Consider the following 14,375-nt stretch of genomic DNA (forward strand, 5'->3'; position numbering starts at 1 on the left):
AACGTCTCCTCTCCACTCGACCTCCCAGTAACAGCGACCAGTCAGACCATTTCTACACAGCAGCTGTTCACAAACATCAAATCTGTCTGGATGATCAGGATATGACTGAACCTCCTCCACACGTGTCACCTTCCTGTTGTTGTCAGACAGTTGGAGCTTTGTGTTCACTGTGTTTGTGTCGATTGTGAGTTGACAGGAATCTGATGGAGAGAACAAACACAATCCAGCTGCAGTTATTGATCCATCATCTGTTCATTGATTGACACTTTGATGATGACTCCTGACATGATGAAGATGGTTGAATGTGTGCTGCTTTGTTTTCATGAATCCCATTAAAAACACACTTACACTTCCTCAGACCTGGTCTCAACCATCGGACTCCAGCAGGCTCCACCCTGAAAGGAGGAGGGGGGTCAGAGCAGCACAGTCAGCATGCACACATGGACATTACATGGCTCTCACACACACACTGTTACACACTGAGCTCAAAGCTCGGCTCCACTGTTTTATTCAAAGAAATCTACATTTATTTATCAGCACATTTAAAAACAGCTTGAGCCAAAGTGCTGCACAGAGTAGAGAGAAAATAGGAAACATACACAGTAATGACTATAAAGACTGGTCAGGATTGAAAGCTACAGAGTACAAATGTGTTTCCAACCGGCTTTTAAAAATGTCCAGTGTTGGTGACGACCTGATGTGAAGGGCGACTGTTCCAGAGTTTGGCTGCAGCCATCGATAAAGCTCACCTCTGTTTTTACGTCTAGTTCTGGTCAGAAGCTGCTTATCTGCAGACCTGAGGGCTCCACTTGGATTCTTTTGTTAAAGAGAGATAAGATGGAGCCAATCCATTCACAGATTTAAAGACAACCAGATCTGGAAGTGGATTCTACCACGTACCAGTGGAAAAAGCTGGTGATGGGTCGTCTAGCACAGACCCACCGCTGGAACCAGACAATTGATGAGGGAGAGAACTGTGACAGCGCCGTTCCTTCACTTGACCTCAGTCGCTCTCGTCTGCTCCCTCGTAACACTGCTCTTTATTGAGCTTACATGAATATGCACAAGTTCATTATGACGTCTTACACAGGTATGAACAAAGAGTACCAGTCTGTGCATAGTGTGTGTGTGTGTGTGTGTGTGTGTGTGTGTGTGTGTGTGTGTGTGTGTGTGTGTGTGTGTGTGTGTGTGTGTGTTTCAGATGTGACCCTGTGACCCCAAAGCTGGTGCTAAGAGTCCAGCGGTTCCCCTAACAAAGGGCTCTTATACTTAACTAGACACAGAGTAGGTGTCAGTAAGAGAAGGTACGACCTCTCTCATGACCTTAAGCCAGGGGTGCCCAATCCCGGTCCTCGAGAGCTACCGTCCTGCAGCTTTTAGATGCATCCTTGTTCCCACACACCTGAATCAAACGAATGGCTTGTTATCAGGCCTTTGCCAAACATGATGGCATGCTGAAGAGATCAAACCATTTGATTCAGCTGTGTTGGAGTAGGGATGCATCTAAAAGCTGCAGGACGGTAGCTCTCGAGGACCGGGATTGGGCACCCCTAGCACACAGAGTCTTCACAGACTACTAAGGATCGAACTTCTATCATTATGCAATCGATTATAAAACTCATATATGAGTAAATATTTCTAAGCAAACCTTACAGCTGATTTTAAAAGCAGAACTTATTTGTTTCACAAATGAGAAAGAGCTATCAAGAAACACTCCTAAATTTTTAGCAAACAGAGTTCTGAACTTTTCCCGTGGGCCAAGTTCAGCATTATTCGATAATGCTAACTATTTTCCCTTGCATTATAACAATATGAGGAGTTAATGCTAAGTATACTGCCATTAGCGGCTAATTATAATTAATGAATAATTATTACCAGCTAATGCTAATATCGTTTTCTCTTCCCTTTTTAACAATGTGAACAGCTAGTGCTAGCTAGGATGATGCTAGCAGCTAATGCTAATTTGACGTGAATTAGCATTATATTAGTGAGGAGCTAATCCTAAGTAGAATGCCATTAGTGGCAAATTCTAATTATAGATGAAAAAGCATTAGCAGCTAATGCTCATATTGTTTTCCTTTGCTTTGTAAGAATGACAGCAGCTAATGATATGAATTCTACCATTATTAACTATTGCTAATTTGATGTGAATTACCATTCTCCAATAATGGTAACCGTTTTCCCCTCCATTATAACGATGTCAGGAGTTAATGCTAAGTAGTCTGCCATTAGGGGCTAACTCTAATTAGGTGAATAAGAATTAGCAGCTAATGCTAATATTGTTTTCCCTTCCCTTTTAACTATGTGAGCAGCTAATGCTAATTTGATGTGAATTAGCATTATATTATTTAGCAGTTAATGCTAAGTAGGCTGCCATTATTAACTAATGCTACTTTGACGTGAATTAGCATTATGTGCTAATGCTAATACTGTTTTCCCTTACTTTTTAACAATGTGAGCGGCTAATTCTAAGTACGCTGTTGTAAATAGCTAATGCTAATTTAGTGTGAATTAGCATTATTTAGTAATGCTAACACTGTTTTCTCTTACTTATTAAAAATGATAGTAGCTAATACTAATACTCTTTTCCGTTGGGTAACAACAATGTGAGGAGTTAATGCTAAGTAGGCTGCTTTTAGCGGCTTATTCTAATTAGGGGTGAATAATTATCAGCAGCTAATGCTAATACCGTTTTCTCTTTCCTTATAACAATATGAGCAGCTAATGCTAATTTGATGTGAATTAGCATTATATTAGTGAGGAGATAATGCTAAGTAGGCTACCATTAGCAGCTAAAGCTAATTTGAGGTGAATAAGCATTAGTAGCTAACGCTACTGTCACTACCCGATCCGTACCGGAAACCCGATAGGTACCCCGCATGCGTAAATCTTACGTCACATCCTCTCTTTGCCAACATTGCGACATTCAATATATTTGAATGATACGGTTAGCGCCCAGTTAGCTCCTAGCATTTCTCAACAGCTGTGCCTCCTTTTCGACCAGCGGGACATTTAAACAATGGATAATCCATATACAAACAAATTCATGCTTTCCTCCTTAAGAGAGAGCGTTCCCCGATTGAACAACAGCGCCATAAAATAAGAAGAATGGTGCCTAATGACAGAGTTAATAATACAGACTTTACAATATGTCACGTGAAGATTCAGCAGCCAGATGAAGTGTTTACTGGCAATTGACAGTGATAGCGGACATTATCATCACTTTTCCAACAATCCTCTCCACACAGACAAGCATAAACACACTCGATTATCACTAAATCAAATTTAACACACGTTTGTAATGACGCTAATTCAGTTTACAATAGGGTTTATTCGCTCAGTCAGCAGGTGGTGGTATCCTCGTACACTGGGGAGTACACTGCCATTAAACGAACAGAAGAAGAAGAAAACCCCTGCACATACGCGGTACGGATCGGGTAGACCCGATTTGTACGGTCCGACTTTGCACATGCACAGTAATGATCGGGAGTCCCGATCTGTCACTGTCTTTTTATTTTTTTGTTTTTGTCTACATTATATTAAATGTTTCATTATCGGAAACATTTTAAGAGATACTTGTTATTCTTAAGATCTTAACAGATACTCTGACCTGTAACTATTGTAAAATGCTTCGACCAGAAGTAGACACCTTTCGCGCATGCGGGGTATGGATCGGGTTTCCGATACGGATCGGGTAGTGACAGCTAATACCCTTTTATCTTGTGTTATAATGATGTGGGACATTAATGCTAAATTGGCTTCCATGAGTGACTCCTTTCCCTTGCATTATAAAGATGTGAAGAGTTTATGCTATGTAAGCTGCCATTAGCAGCTAATGCTAATACTGTTTTCCCTTGCTTTATACAACTTGAGCAGCTATTGCTAAGTAGGCCACTTTTCTCTGCTAAGGATTTGTGTGACCATGATGGAAACTCTGATAAGCTAATGCTGCTAAGCTAATGCTGTTTATGGGCCCTGTTAGAATCAATATTTTATTCCCATTCTGTTGTTTGAGAACAATAACAGAAAAATGTGCACTTGAGAACAAATGTATTGTGAATTCAGCTGTGAATGTAGATTTTGTCATTATTTAAGCTTCCATTTCCAAATGTTAGCTGACACTTTATTATGTACACTGGCATCTATCTCAGGTACACCTGTGACCTAGATGTTCCTGCAAACAGACTCCTTGGAGACCCCTACATAAATATCCATGAACTATCCAGCTAGACTAGTGTGTCTGTCCCTGAAAATATTCCTGCATGTGTGATTGTTCATGTCTCATCTGCAGGAAACAAACAGGAAGTGAGTGAAAGACACAGGAAATGTTTCCAGCTCTTCCTCCTCTATGAGACATTATTCATACCTGAGAGTGTCCAGTCTCCAGACTGGATCCTTCAGTCCAGCTGACAGCAGCTTCATTCCTGAGGGACCTGGATGATTGTAGCTCAGGTCCAGCTCTCTCAGATGGGAGGGGTTGGAGCTCAGAGCTGAGGCCAGAGAAGTACAGCCTTCCTCTGTGATCAGACAGCCTGACAGACTGCAGACACACAAAACAACAATCTGTCAACAACCGTTTTCTCTTTGTCACAATAACATCTATCCATTTACATCCATTCAATGTAACTTTATTTATAAGTGACAATACCCAACAGACAACAACAGTCATCTGAAGCTGTTTAACAGTGTAAGGTAACAGCATCCAATATTAGAGAGAAAGTCCCAACCATCAGACAATCCACTGTGAGCAGCACTTGGTGATGGTGGGAAGAAGAACTCCCTTTGACACAAAGATCCTCCCAGTGAAAACAGGCTCCAGGAGGAGCATCTTACATGACTGGTTGCAGGGTGAGGGGAAAGAGAAGAGATGAGCTCAGAGAGATAAGAACAAAACAGAGAGACAAAAGTTAAGGACATGCAGTAGTGACATATAAAAGCATCAGGAGTGAAAAGAGGGGAGAAGAAAGCAGAGCATCATGGGAAGTCCACCAACAGCCTGAGCCTATAGCAGCATAACTAAGAGATGATTCAGGGTCACCTGATCCAGCTCGAAATATAAGCTTTATCAAAAAGGAAAGTTTGAAGCTGATCTTCAAAGTAGAGAGGGCGTCTGTCTCCTGAACTCAAACTGGGAGCTGCTTCCACACCCAGTCCAACATAGCCAGGCTTTCTTTGCTGCTTTGACAAAACCTCAAATCCCAGTCAGAGATGATGAGCATCATCACAGTGATGATCATTTCTCTGTTAACCCAGGCTTTCTGCTTCAGGATCTGTGCACGCTCACAGAACAAGGAGACCTTTAAACATCATTTCACTAAATGGATGGACTGAGCTCAGCCTACAGATGAACTGGTTCCAGAGATCATAAAGAACATCAAACAGTCAAATTCAACACTTTTAATGGAAATATGAGATTAATGCTGCAGACAATCATGAACCTGCTGAATTCATGAACATCAAGAATGCAGCGAGTGGTAAAATAAAGATTTGACCTCAGTGTGCTCAGTGTTCCTGTCTATTCCTAACATATTCCTAACATGATGGCTGCACTTTAGAGCTCTAAAACTGGAACTGAAACAAATTCAAGCCTCAAGACGCAGCATCACAAGAAGAACACATGAGCTGTAGAAAAAGGAGAGACTACCAAAGCCACGGTGTTACAACATGAACCAGCTGTTGGTCTCTCTGGAGACTACTGGACGTAGCTGGGTAACCATGGTTACCTGGGAGTTACAGAAACATGCAGAACATGTGATTCATGTTGCACAGCAGTGGGACATTTGAAATAAAGTCAGCACACTCAGTACAGATAGTGCATCAAATATGATGCTGCTGCCAGACGTCTGCCTTTGAACACGTCCCTGCATCGCGCATAACACCAAGGTTGCTATGGCAATCACAGCTGACAGGGACAAAGTGCACAGCTGGAAGCCTGCAGGTATATTTAACATGATGTATTTCTCAGTGTCCTGTCGGTGTGTGAGAGACAAACAGCCTCTGTATGTGTGTGTAAATACAGCATGAATATGTAGAGGACATGTTTGTGGATATAAGTAAATGAAAGCTCTGCGTCATTTGAATCTTCTTGTTTCTGTTGCAGGTCTGTGACTGAACTTCTGGGAGGAGAAACGTTGGTTTCATGCTCTGTGATTCTGTGTTTTGTCATCTCTCTCAGGTGATGGAGAGCTCAGATGATGACCCCGCCTACGTGGTCAAATTCAAGTCTACATTCAGAACAGACCTGGAGACACGCAAGCAAAATGCCAACATTGTATATGTGAAAACTGCTGCTGGAGCCAGATTCAAGGAGCTCAAGTGTTTACCCAGATCTTACTGAACTCACTGCAGGAACAGAGGGTTGTTGGAGGGAAACCTGTGGAAGCAACAACATCCGAGCCACCAGAGAAGAAGTTGGCCCTGTTGGTGCTTCATCAGAGTGTGAACAGGAGGAAGACTCAGCTGAGAACAGTGTGGTGGATACAGAGCAGAGCCCACCATCAGTACAGAGGCCTGTCCATTAGAGTGCTGCTCCAAACATGCAGCACATGTACTTGGCCACAGCTGCAACATCTGTACCTGTGAAAGCTTCTTCTCTGTTGCTGCTCATATTGTGCAGAAGAAGAGAGTTTCTTTATCATCAGAAAATGTCAATGAGCTTGTGAGTCCTAGCAGCTGGCTCGGTGCAGAGGAGGAAGAACATGTCAGTCAGAGGAAGATAAATGCAGTTCATGTTGTCAACTCAACCTGGACTGTTGAAAGAGTTTTTCTTTGTCTGGTTTCTGACTGAGATTCTCCAAAGGAAATCCAGCACAAACACACACTTCACACACTCAAAGTCCTGCACAGTAAATGAGCTGATGAGCGTTTGTGCTGCTGCCTGATAACAGAACAATAGTTCTGCTGCTTCCTGTTCTGCAAACACACATTTATAAATGTTCACTTGCTGTTGATCAAAGGTATGTTGGTGGCTCTGGACGCTGAGGGAACTTTGTAAAAAACTAGATCAAATGTTAACGTCCTGGCAGAGGCAAAGAACTTTGATTTGATATTTGATTAGATTCATGTTTCAGCTCAGACTGACAGAAATATTTGAACTGCTGCTGTGTTAAAGGGAACACTGCTGTTAGAAAGCACCTGATCTGTTTCTGCACACTGAATGTTGCACTTCTCATACTGCAGTACTATTAAAATAAGTACACAATACACTACTTTTGAACTCATGATTGAATGTTGCTGTAACAAAGCCATTAATGTGATTCACAGTGTTCATGGTTTCCCAGCACAACAAATGATTGCACAAGTGTGACTGATCCACTTTCTAATGTGTGTGTAGCCCACACTGTGTGTCACTGTGTCACAGGTGAGTCTGTGTGTCCAGGTTCTATGAGGACAACAGGATATAGTGACTGAGTCCAGCAGCTTAAAGTCTGACTCCATCCTCCATTTAAATAACTCACAGCAACAACTGAATAGCTTTGCCTTTGTGTAGCTGACACTTCATTTTAATGTCCTTCTATTCTGGTTCATCTGGTCTCAGTTTCTATAAGCACACAGGTTTCATCAGGACTCTATGACCTCAGTAATCTTTGCTGGGCCTTAATGCTCTGAACAAAGCTGCACATCACAAGACTAAATAGAAATGAATCAGTCTTTCATTTCTCACTGCTGTTTGACTTCAGCTCTCAATGTCCCACCATAACCCATGGAAAGAATTACTGTCCATCCAGGCTGCTGAACATGAAGCTGAAGAAGGTGGAGTATTGTGAGGGCTGATGGAGATGATGATGAGGAATCCAGGAGCAGTGGGTGGATGGCAGCATCAGCATGAAGGATCAGTGTGAGAACACATCATCATCCACAAAGGAAACCAGTCTGAGTGTCTGACGCTCTTGTTAGAAAGACGCAGTCCCAGCAGTTAGCTTGTCTGCTAGTTAGCTGAGAGCTAGCTCACTTGTACATTGAATACCAAACTGTGTAAACCAGGGGTGTCAAACATATGGCCCGTGGGCCAAATCCAGCCCTTGAGATAATTTCATATGTCAAATATTGATGAATTTTCAGGCTTGCTGATAATCAATGTGAGCACGGCTGAGGTGTTATTCTGATGAGCAAACCATGTGGCCAAACACTTTAAGAGACAGACTGGGATCATACCATTATGTGAAAGAGGACGGAAATGTCCCATAGACAGCAAGGGTAGTGGTAGAGACCAGTACACAGAGAAATGGGAGCTGTACTGAAATGCAAGCGTGTCAGGAAAGAGTGAAAAGGCAAAATGAGCAGCATCTGGCTGCATTTCAGTGATATTGGAGACCACAAAGCTGAGTGCAACATTTATACAGGAGATATACAGGAGACGCTGAGAGTAGAACTGATAAAATTAGGAGCTGGCTAAAGTGAGACCCATTTTTATTTCCACCCATTTTCCATTGTGGAGGACAAAAGGTTTCAAACTGGTCCAGGTCTTAAACCTCACGTGTTCTTCCTAATAGCAGTAAATGGATAAAAATAAGGCTTTTATGAAAACACTGAATACAAATTGCTGCCTTTAAAAAGACTAAATGTACAGTTCAGTATTGAATACTACATAAAATAAACTATATATAAAGTGTGTCTGAATGGCAGAGATGCAGAAATATGTGCATGTAGCACAGAGCCACGGCTCAGTGTCTGAATGAGTCTCACAGACCTGAATGTGCTGTTGAAGCCATTTATAATTATAACGTAATTCTTTACTCGTTTGATCTGCTCCTCACCACAAGCCACCAGACGTAGAAGGTTTTGGACTTTTAACTATATTTTCTTACGTTTTACAACTTTTCTTACTGTTAAAAACCTCGTTATGGCCATTCATGCTATACAAAGTAATTAGACATGTGTGGTATCTACAGAAACGTCAGGATCTCAGCTAAAAGTTCACAAAACCATCTCAACAACCACCAAACAGCTGAAACAGCAGGTGAACAGATCACACAGAAAAGATGTAAACACAAATCCCCTGATCATCTGTTTTTTAAACATGAAGTGTAGTTTTGGACGTTCATTTACTGCTGGTTCAGTGAATTTTGGTTGGACAGTGATGAAACCTGCAGCCTCAGAATCTGTGAGAAGTCTGCTTTCAGCACGCAACAGCATTGTTGTGTTGTGTTGTGTGGATCCACCTCTGCAAACTCATCACTGTTTCACCATCATGTTTCTACTTAGACAATAACAAAGGAAGCAGTTCCCAGGAACTACTTCCTGTCTTGTTAACATAAGAGTACGTTGCCCTTCAAAACACCTCCACTTCTCCTCTTATTAGAGGACTGCGTTATTATTAATCTGCTAATTCTGTCAGTTGATGAAAGAAAAATGCTTGATCTCACCTGAGAGTTTCCAGTGTACAGTGTGGACTCTTCAGTCCTTCAGACAGAAGCTTCACGCCTGAATCCTTCAGGTTGATGTTACTCAGGTCCAGCTGTCTCAGATTAGAGGTCTGAGAGCTGAGACCTGAGGCCAGAGCTTCACAGCTTCTCTCTGACAGGTCACAGTGACTCAGTCTGAAAAATAACAGATAAACAATTACAAAAATAAAACACTTATGTTGAAGCGTAATGAGATACTATTATATTTAGCAATATTTCATCTTGTTTTGTCAGGAAACTGAGCACTGATGCAGAGCAACATGTGGAGAGAATCAGAGGAGAAGAAGTGAAGAGAGAACAGCAGTAAAACAACACTGAATTGTTCAGTGTGCTTTTGATATCAACAAAATGTGTCAAATTTCTTTATTTTGTATTTGTTTTAGTAGAATTGATGATTATCACTTAGATAACAACCACAGGCCAGGTCTAAATTGCACTTTGGTGACACTTACACCCAGAAATATTTCAGAAACGTGGACAATTTGTGCTCCATTGTATTCAGTATTGAACAAACTGAGTACCGATGACCACTTAATATTTTTGATATTTTATTTGAGTTGTTCCACCTGATTTGTGTTAACTAGAATAAACATTTAAAAGCTAAAGCTATGATCACATATGTACTTACAGAGCTTTGTTGGAGGCTTTGACCACTGGCAGCAGCCTCAGAAGAGCCTTTTTAAAGGCTCATGTTCTCACTTAGATCATTTATTTCTACTTACATTTCTTTCTGGGAAAAATGGGGATTACTTTGGAAACAGGAAGTATTTTCCCCAATAAGCAGCCCTGGATTAGTAAATCACTCCAGGAGGACGCAGCGCTCTCCATTTGGGCGGAGAAGCTCAGGTGGAAACAGCGGCTCTTCTCAGAGAGGGAGCACGTCTTTGAGGGGACTCGTCTGGCTCTGGGTGGGCCTCGGAGACGCCGCGGTCCTCCACCTACTGCCTCACCTGCATCGGAGCATTCGCCGCGGAGAGTGGGTGTCACAGGCCAAGCTTCGGCCGTTCGCTCTCCCGCTGCTCCGCTCCTCGCTCGCCCGCCAGCCGTGTTACTCACCGGACCTTCAACCTCGCCATGGCAAGGCGGCTCCGCCTCGCACCTCGGCTCAATGGAGGCTCCCGTGCCAGAGGCTCGGCTGTGTACCCCGCCCGCTGCCTCTTCCTGTAGAAGGCGGCGCACACGCCGCCATAACATGGACTGTTTTCAGATGGTGAGTTCCAGCGACTGTCTTCCACCCTCCACATTCGACTCTTCACTTAAAACAAATAGCAAACTTATCCCCAATCCGTGGGGTGTTTCCCTCCTGGAGGAGGATGTAGACTGGGAAGAATTTTTCAGCTCTGCTCCCTCTGAGCTGGGATTCATTAAGGACAATATCCGCACTTCAATACCCTCGACGACCGTTCAATTAAAGACTGTAAATAGTGGTGGCAGGAGGACTAGAATAATCCCAGAGAAACCTTCCAGTATCACACACCCAGTCACCATTTCCACACCCATCATTCAGCCTTTTCCAACCAGCGCAGCGGCCCAGATTCGGCCTTCCTCTTCAGCCGTTTCACCTCCTCAGAGGACTAGGGCCCAGCCTACACCCACACCAGTGCCAGCTCCCAGGAGGAGGGCAGCTGCGACCCAGTCTACCTCCACACCCGCTCCTGTTTCACGGGTGGGGGTGACTGGTGTCCAGCCACCTTCCGTGCCTGTCCCAGCGCCCAGGCTGAGGGCAACCAGAACCCAGCTTGACCTCTCTGGAGGCTTGGAAGAGCTAACCGGTCCATCTGCTACTTCACCTCTTCATCCACCTCCTGATCCACCTTTTTAACGCCCTCGCACTATCCCTGGTTAGGCTAGCTGAGGTGTCCCCTGCTCAGGCACCAGCTCTCCTAGCCCAGGCTGTAGCTTTATCTCCCTGTCTAGCCCAGTCTGTAGCTCAGCCGTCAGCCACACCAACCTCAGCTCCGTCGTCACCCTCACCTGCTGTTCAGCTTTCACTCCAGCCAGTTCCCTCACCTGCTGTTCAGCCTTCCCTCCAGTCAGTTCCCTCACCTGCTGTCCAGTCCCCTGTAGTCCAGTCTCCTGCTGCCCTCCAGTCCCCTGTAGTCCAGCCTGCCCCTGTCCAGTCTGTAGTCCAGTCAGCCCAGTCTGCTCCTGTCCTCTCAGTCCAGTCAGCTCAGTCTGCTCCTGTCCTCTCAGTCCAGTCAGTTCAGTCCAGTCAGCCCAGTCTGCTCCTGTCCTCTCAGTCCAGTCAGCTCAGTCTGCTCCTGTCCTCTCAGTCCAGTCAGCTCGGTCTGCTCCTGTCCAGTCACCTGTAGCTCAGTCTGCTCCTGTCCAGTCTCCTGCCCTCCAGTCAGTCCAGTCGCCTCCCGTCCGGCCGTCTGTAGTTCAGTTCCCGGACCTGCAGCCACAGCACCCAGAGCCAGCTGTGAGCTCTCCTGCTCCTCAGCCAGAGGTTTCCGCACCCGCTGGCCCGGCCGCTCTTCAGCCAGAGGCTTCCGCGCCTACTGCCCCTGCCTGTCTCCAGCCAGAGGCTTCCGCGCCTACTGGCCCTGCCTGTCTCCAGCCAGAGGCTTCCGCGCCTACTGGCCCTGCCTGTCCTCAGCCAGAGGCTTCCGCGCCTACTGGCCCTGCCTGTCCTCAGCCAGAGGCTTCCGCGCCTACTGGCCCTGCCTGTCTCCACCCAGAGGCTTCCACGCCTACTGGCCCTGCCCGTCTCCAGCCAGCGGCTTCAGCTTCACCTGGTCCGGCCTCAGACTCGGCTTCGGCTTCAGCTTCGCCTGGTCCGGCCTCAGACTCGGCTTCGGCTTCTGCTTCGCCTGGTCCGGCCTCAGACTTGGCTTTGGCTTCAGCTTCGCCTGGTCCGGCCTCGGCTTCAGCTTCGCCTGGTCCGGCCTCGGCTTCTGCTTCGCCTGGTCCAGCCTCAGCTTCGCCTGGTCCGGCCTCGGCCTCAGCTTCTGCTTCGCCTGGTCCTACGGCTGCCGCGTCGTCGCGCCAGCCGTGTTCTGGACGTCGTCGCCGGCACCTTCCTCGCGGTCGCCCACCGGACCTGCCCAGTGGCCGCCGCCGCCTTCCTCGCGGCCGCCCACCGGATCGACTTCAGCGTCTCTGCCGGCCACTTGGCCGCCCACCTGAACTGTTTGGGCTGAGCCACTGGCCGCGTGGCCGCCCTCCTGAACTGTCTCTGTTTGAACTCCGTCCCTCCGTCCTGGGCCCCCTCCGCCCACCCTGGTCTGGTTTTCCTTTCTTTCGGCCGTCGGGTGCCGGCCTTTGAAGGGGGGGGGTACTGTCAGGGTTCCTGGGTCGTTGACCCAGTGTTTTCTGTTTTGTCATGTTCAGTTTATTTTCACATCTATGTTTTCCGTGCCAGCATACCGCCTACGTATTGTGTTCCAGTTATTTCCATGTATCATTAGTCAGACTAAGTTCAGCTGCGTACTCACCGGTTTCTAATCATTCATCACCCAGCGTGTATTTAAGTCCTCAGTTCCTTCCGATCGGGGTCGTGTCATTGATGATGATGTTGTTCCTGTCGTGTGTTCAGTCCAGTCAGTCAGTCAGCCATCCATTCTATCATCTTTTGTCTACATATTCAATAAACCTCATTCTGCACCAAGAGTCCTGCATGTGGGTCATCCCTTCCTCGCCTCCGCACACGACCCCTGACAGCTGTCTTGTTATGAGGGAGAGAAGAAAAAGATTGAGGCACAGAAACTTGTCAAAAGAGAGATAAAGCAGCTAAAATCAGGGGTAAAAGTAAAGCAGAGGATGAGCTGAATAAAGGACACTCAAGGCTGGCTTGGAAAGGAATGAAGTCCATGGTGGGGATGCAGAACAAGGAGCAAAGATGAATGTGATGCTGAATCAGCAGAAGACTTGGACTCACTGATTCCAGCTTTGATATCATTGATTTCAATGAAGCGCTTTGTGATTGTAGCAAAGGGCTGGTAGCTCTGAGAGTCCCACTGATGAGGTGTTTGTGAAGGTTCGCAGTCATCTAAAGAGCTTAGAAAAAAGGCATCTGGACTTCTTTAAGTTTCTTGAAGACGTTTCACCTTTCACCTCTGTTATGGCCCTGTCCATAATCTGTTTTGGTGGCTGTTGTTGTCTGTGCCTTTAAGTTTTGCAGGTCCCGCAGTGGATGAGCTGACGGCTGCTGATTGGTCCCCTGGCCATGTGATCCTCTTCAAATCCCTCACCAGCAGTTGTCCTGGGGCAGCCACTGACAGCAGCAGCAGACCTGACCCTGGCCTCCAACACCTGAGACATTTGTGCCTGTGACTTTTTGCGACTTTTCGGAGTTTTGTATATAGTGTGTACATTAGTTTTCATTGTAAATAGCCCATTGTAAATAGCACTGCAACAGAAGGGGTGAGCTGCCTTATTGTTTTTCCTTGCACTGTTTTCTCCTGTTTATTTCAGTTAGGGAGTTAGGTGTAGCGCTTGTCTTTTGTTTGATGTTTGATTTCACATAGGGTTTTAGATAACACCTCCTCCTGACTTAGCTTGTTTTGTTTGTTATTTTGGCCTTTCTTCACCCCGGAGCTTCATTTTTGCAGTGTAGAAAAATAAATCATGATTCACTAAGAAATTGGTTTCCCTTTGTGTATGGTTTTCGGGACCAGGGCGGGGCAATCCTTCCAAATTGATGAGTACACAGACTCAGTCTGTGGATTTATCAGGAAATGCGTGGAAGATGTCGTCCCATCCAGAACAGTTAAATCCTTCCCAAATCAAAAACCCTGGATTAACGGAGATGTTCGCGTGGCACTGGCGGCACGGAACACCGCCTTTGCCTCCGCGAACACATCGGACTACAAACACGCACATTACCAACTCCGGAAGACGATCAAAGCAGCCAAACGTGAGTACAGGGACAGGGTGGAGCAACAGTTTGACAACCCTCGGAGTATGTGGCAGGGACTAAACACGATCGCAGACTTTAGAGGGAAAACCAGCACACCGCAGACCACGGCC

At 45.7% G+C, this 14,375-nt stretch overlaps 1 protein-coding gene across 1 annotated transcript in view; it reads right to left on the reverse strand.

Annotated features, from left to right (window-relative positions):
• LOC113017310 (NACHT, LRR and PYD domains-containing protein 12-like) overlaps positions 1-14,375 on the reverse strand; it is a 262,419-nt gene that overhangs the window by 228,746 nt on the left and 19,298 nt on the right. The window contains exon 12 of the mRNA XM_026160474.1: positions 9,366-9,539. Within this exon, the coding sequence (XP_026016259.1) occupies positions 9,366-9,539 (174 nt within the window). The remainder of the gene's footprint in view (positions 1-9,365; positions 9,540-14,375) is intronic.

The sequence above is a fragment of the Astatotilapia calliptera genome, unplaced genomic scaffold, assembly GCF_900246225.1.
Source record: "Astatotilapia calliptera unplaced genomic scaffold, fAstCal1.2 U_scaffold_10, whole genome shotgun sequence".
NCBI classification, from domain to species: Eukaryota; Metazoa; Chordata; class Actinopteri; order Cichliformes; family Cichlidae; genus Astatotilapia; species Astatotilapia calliptera.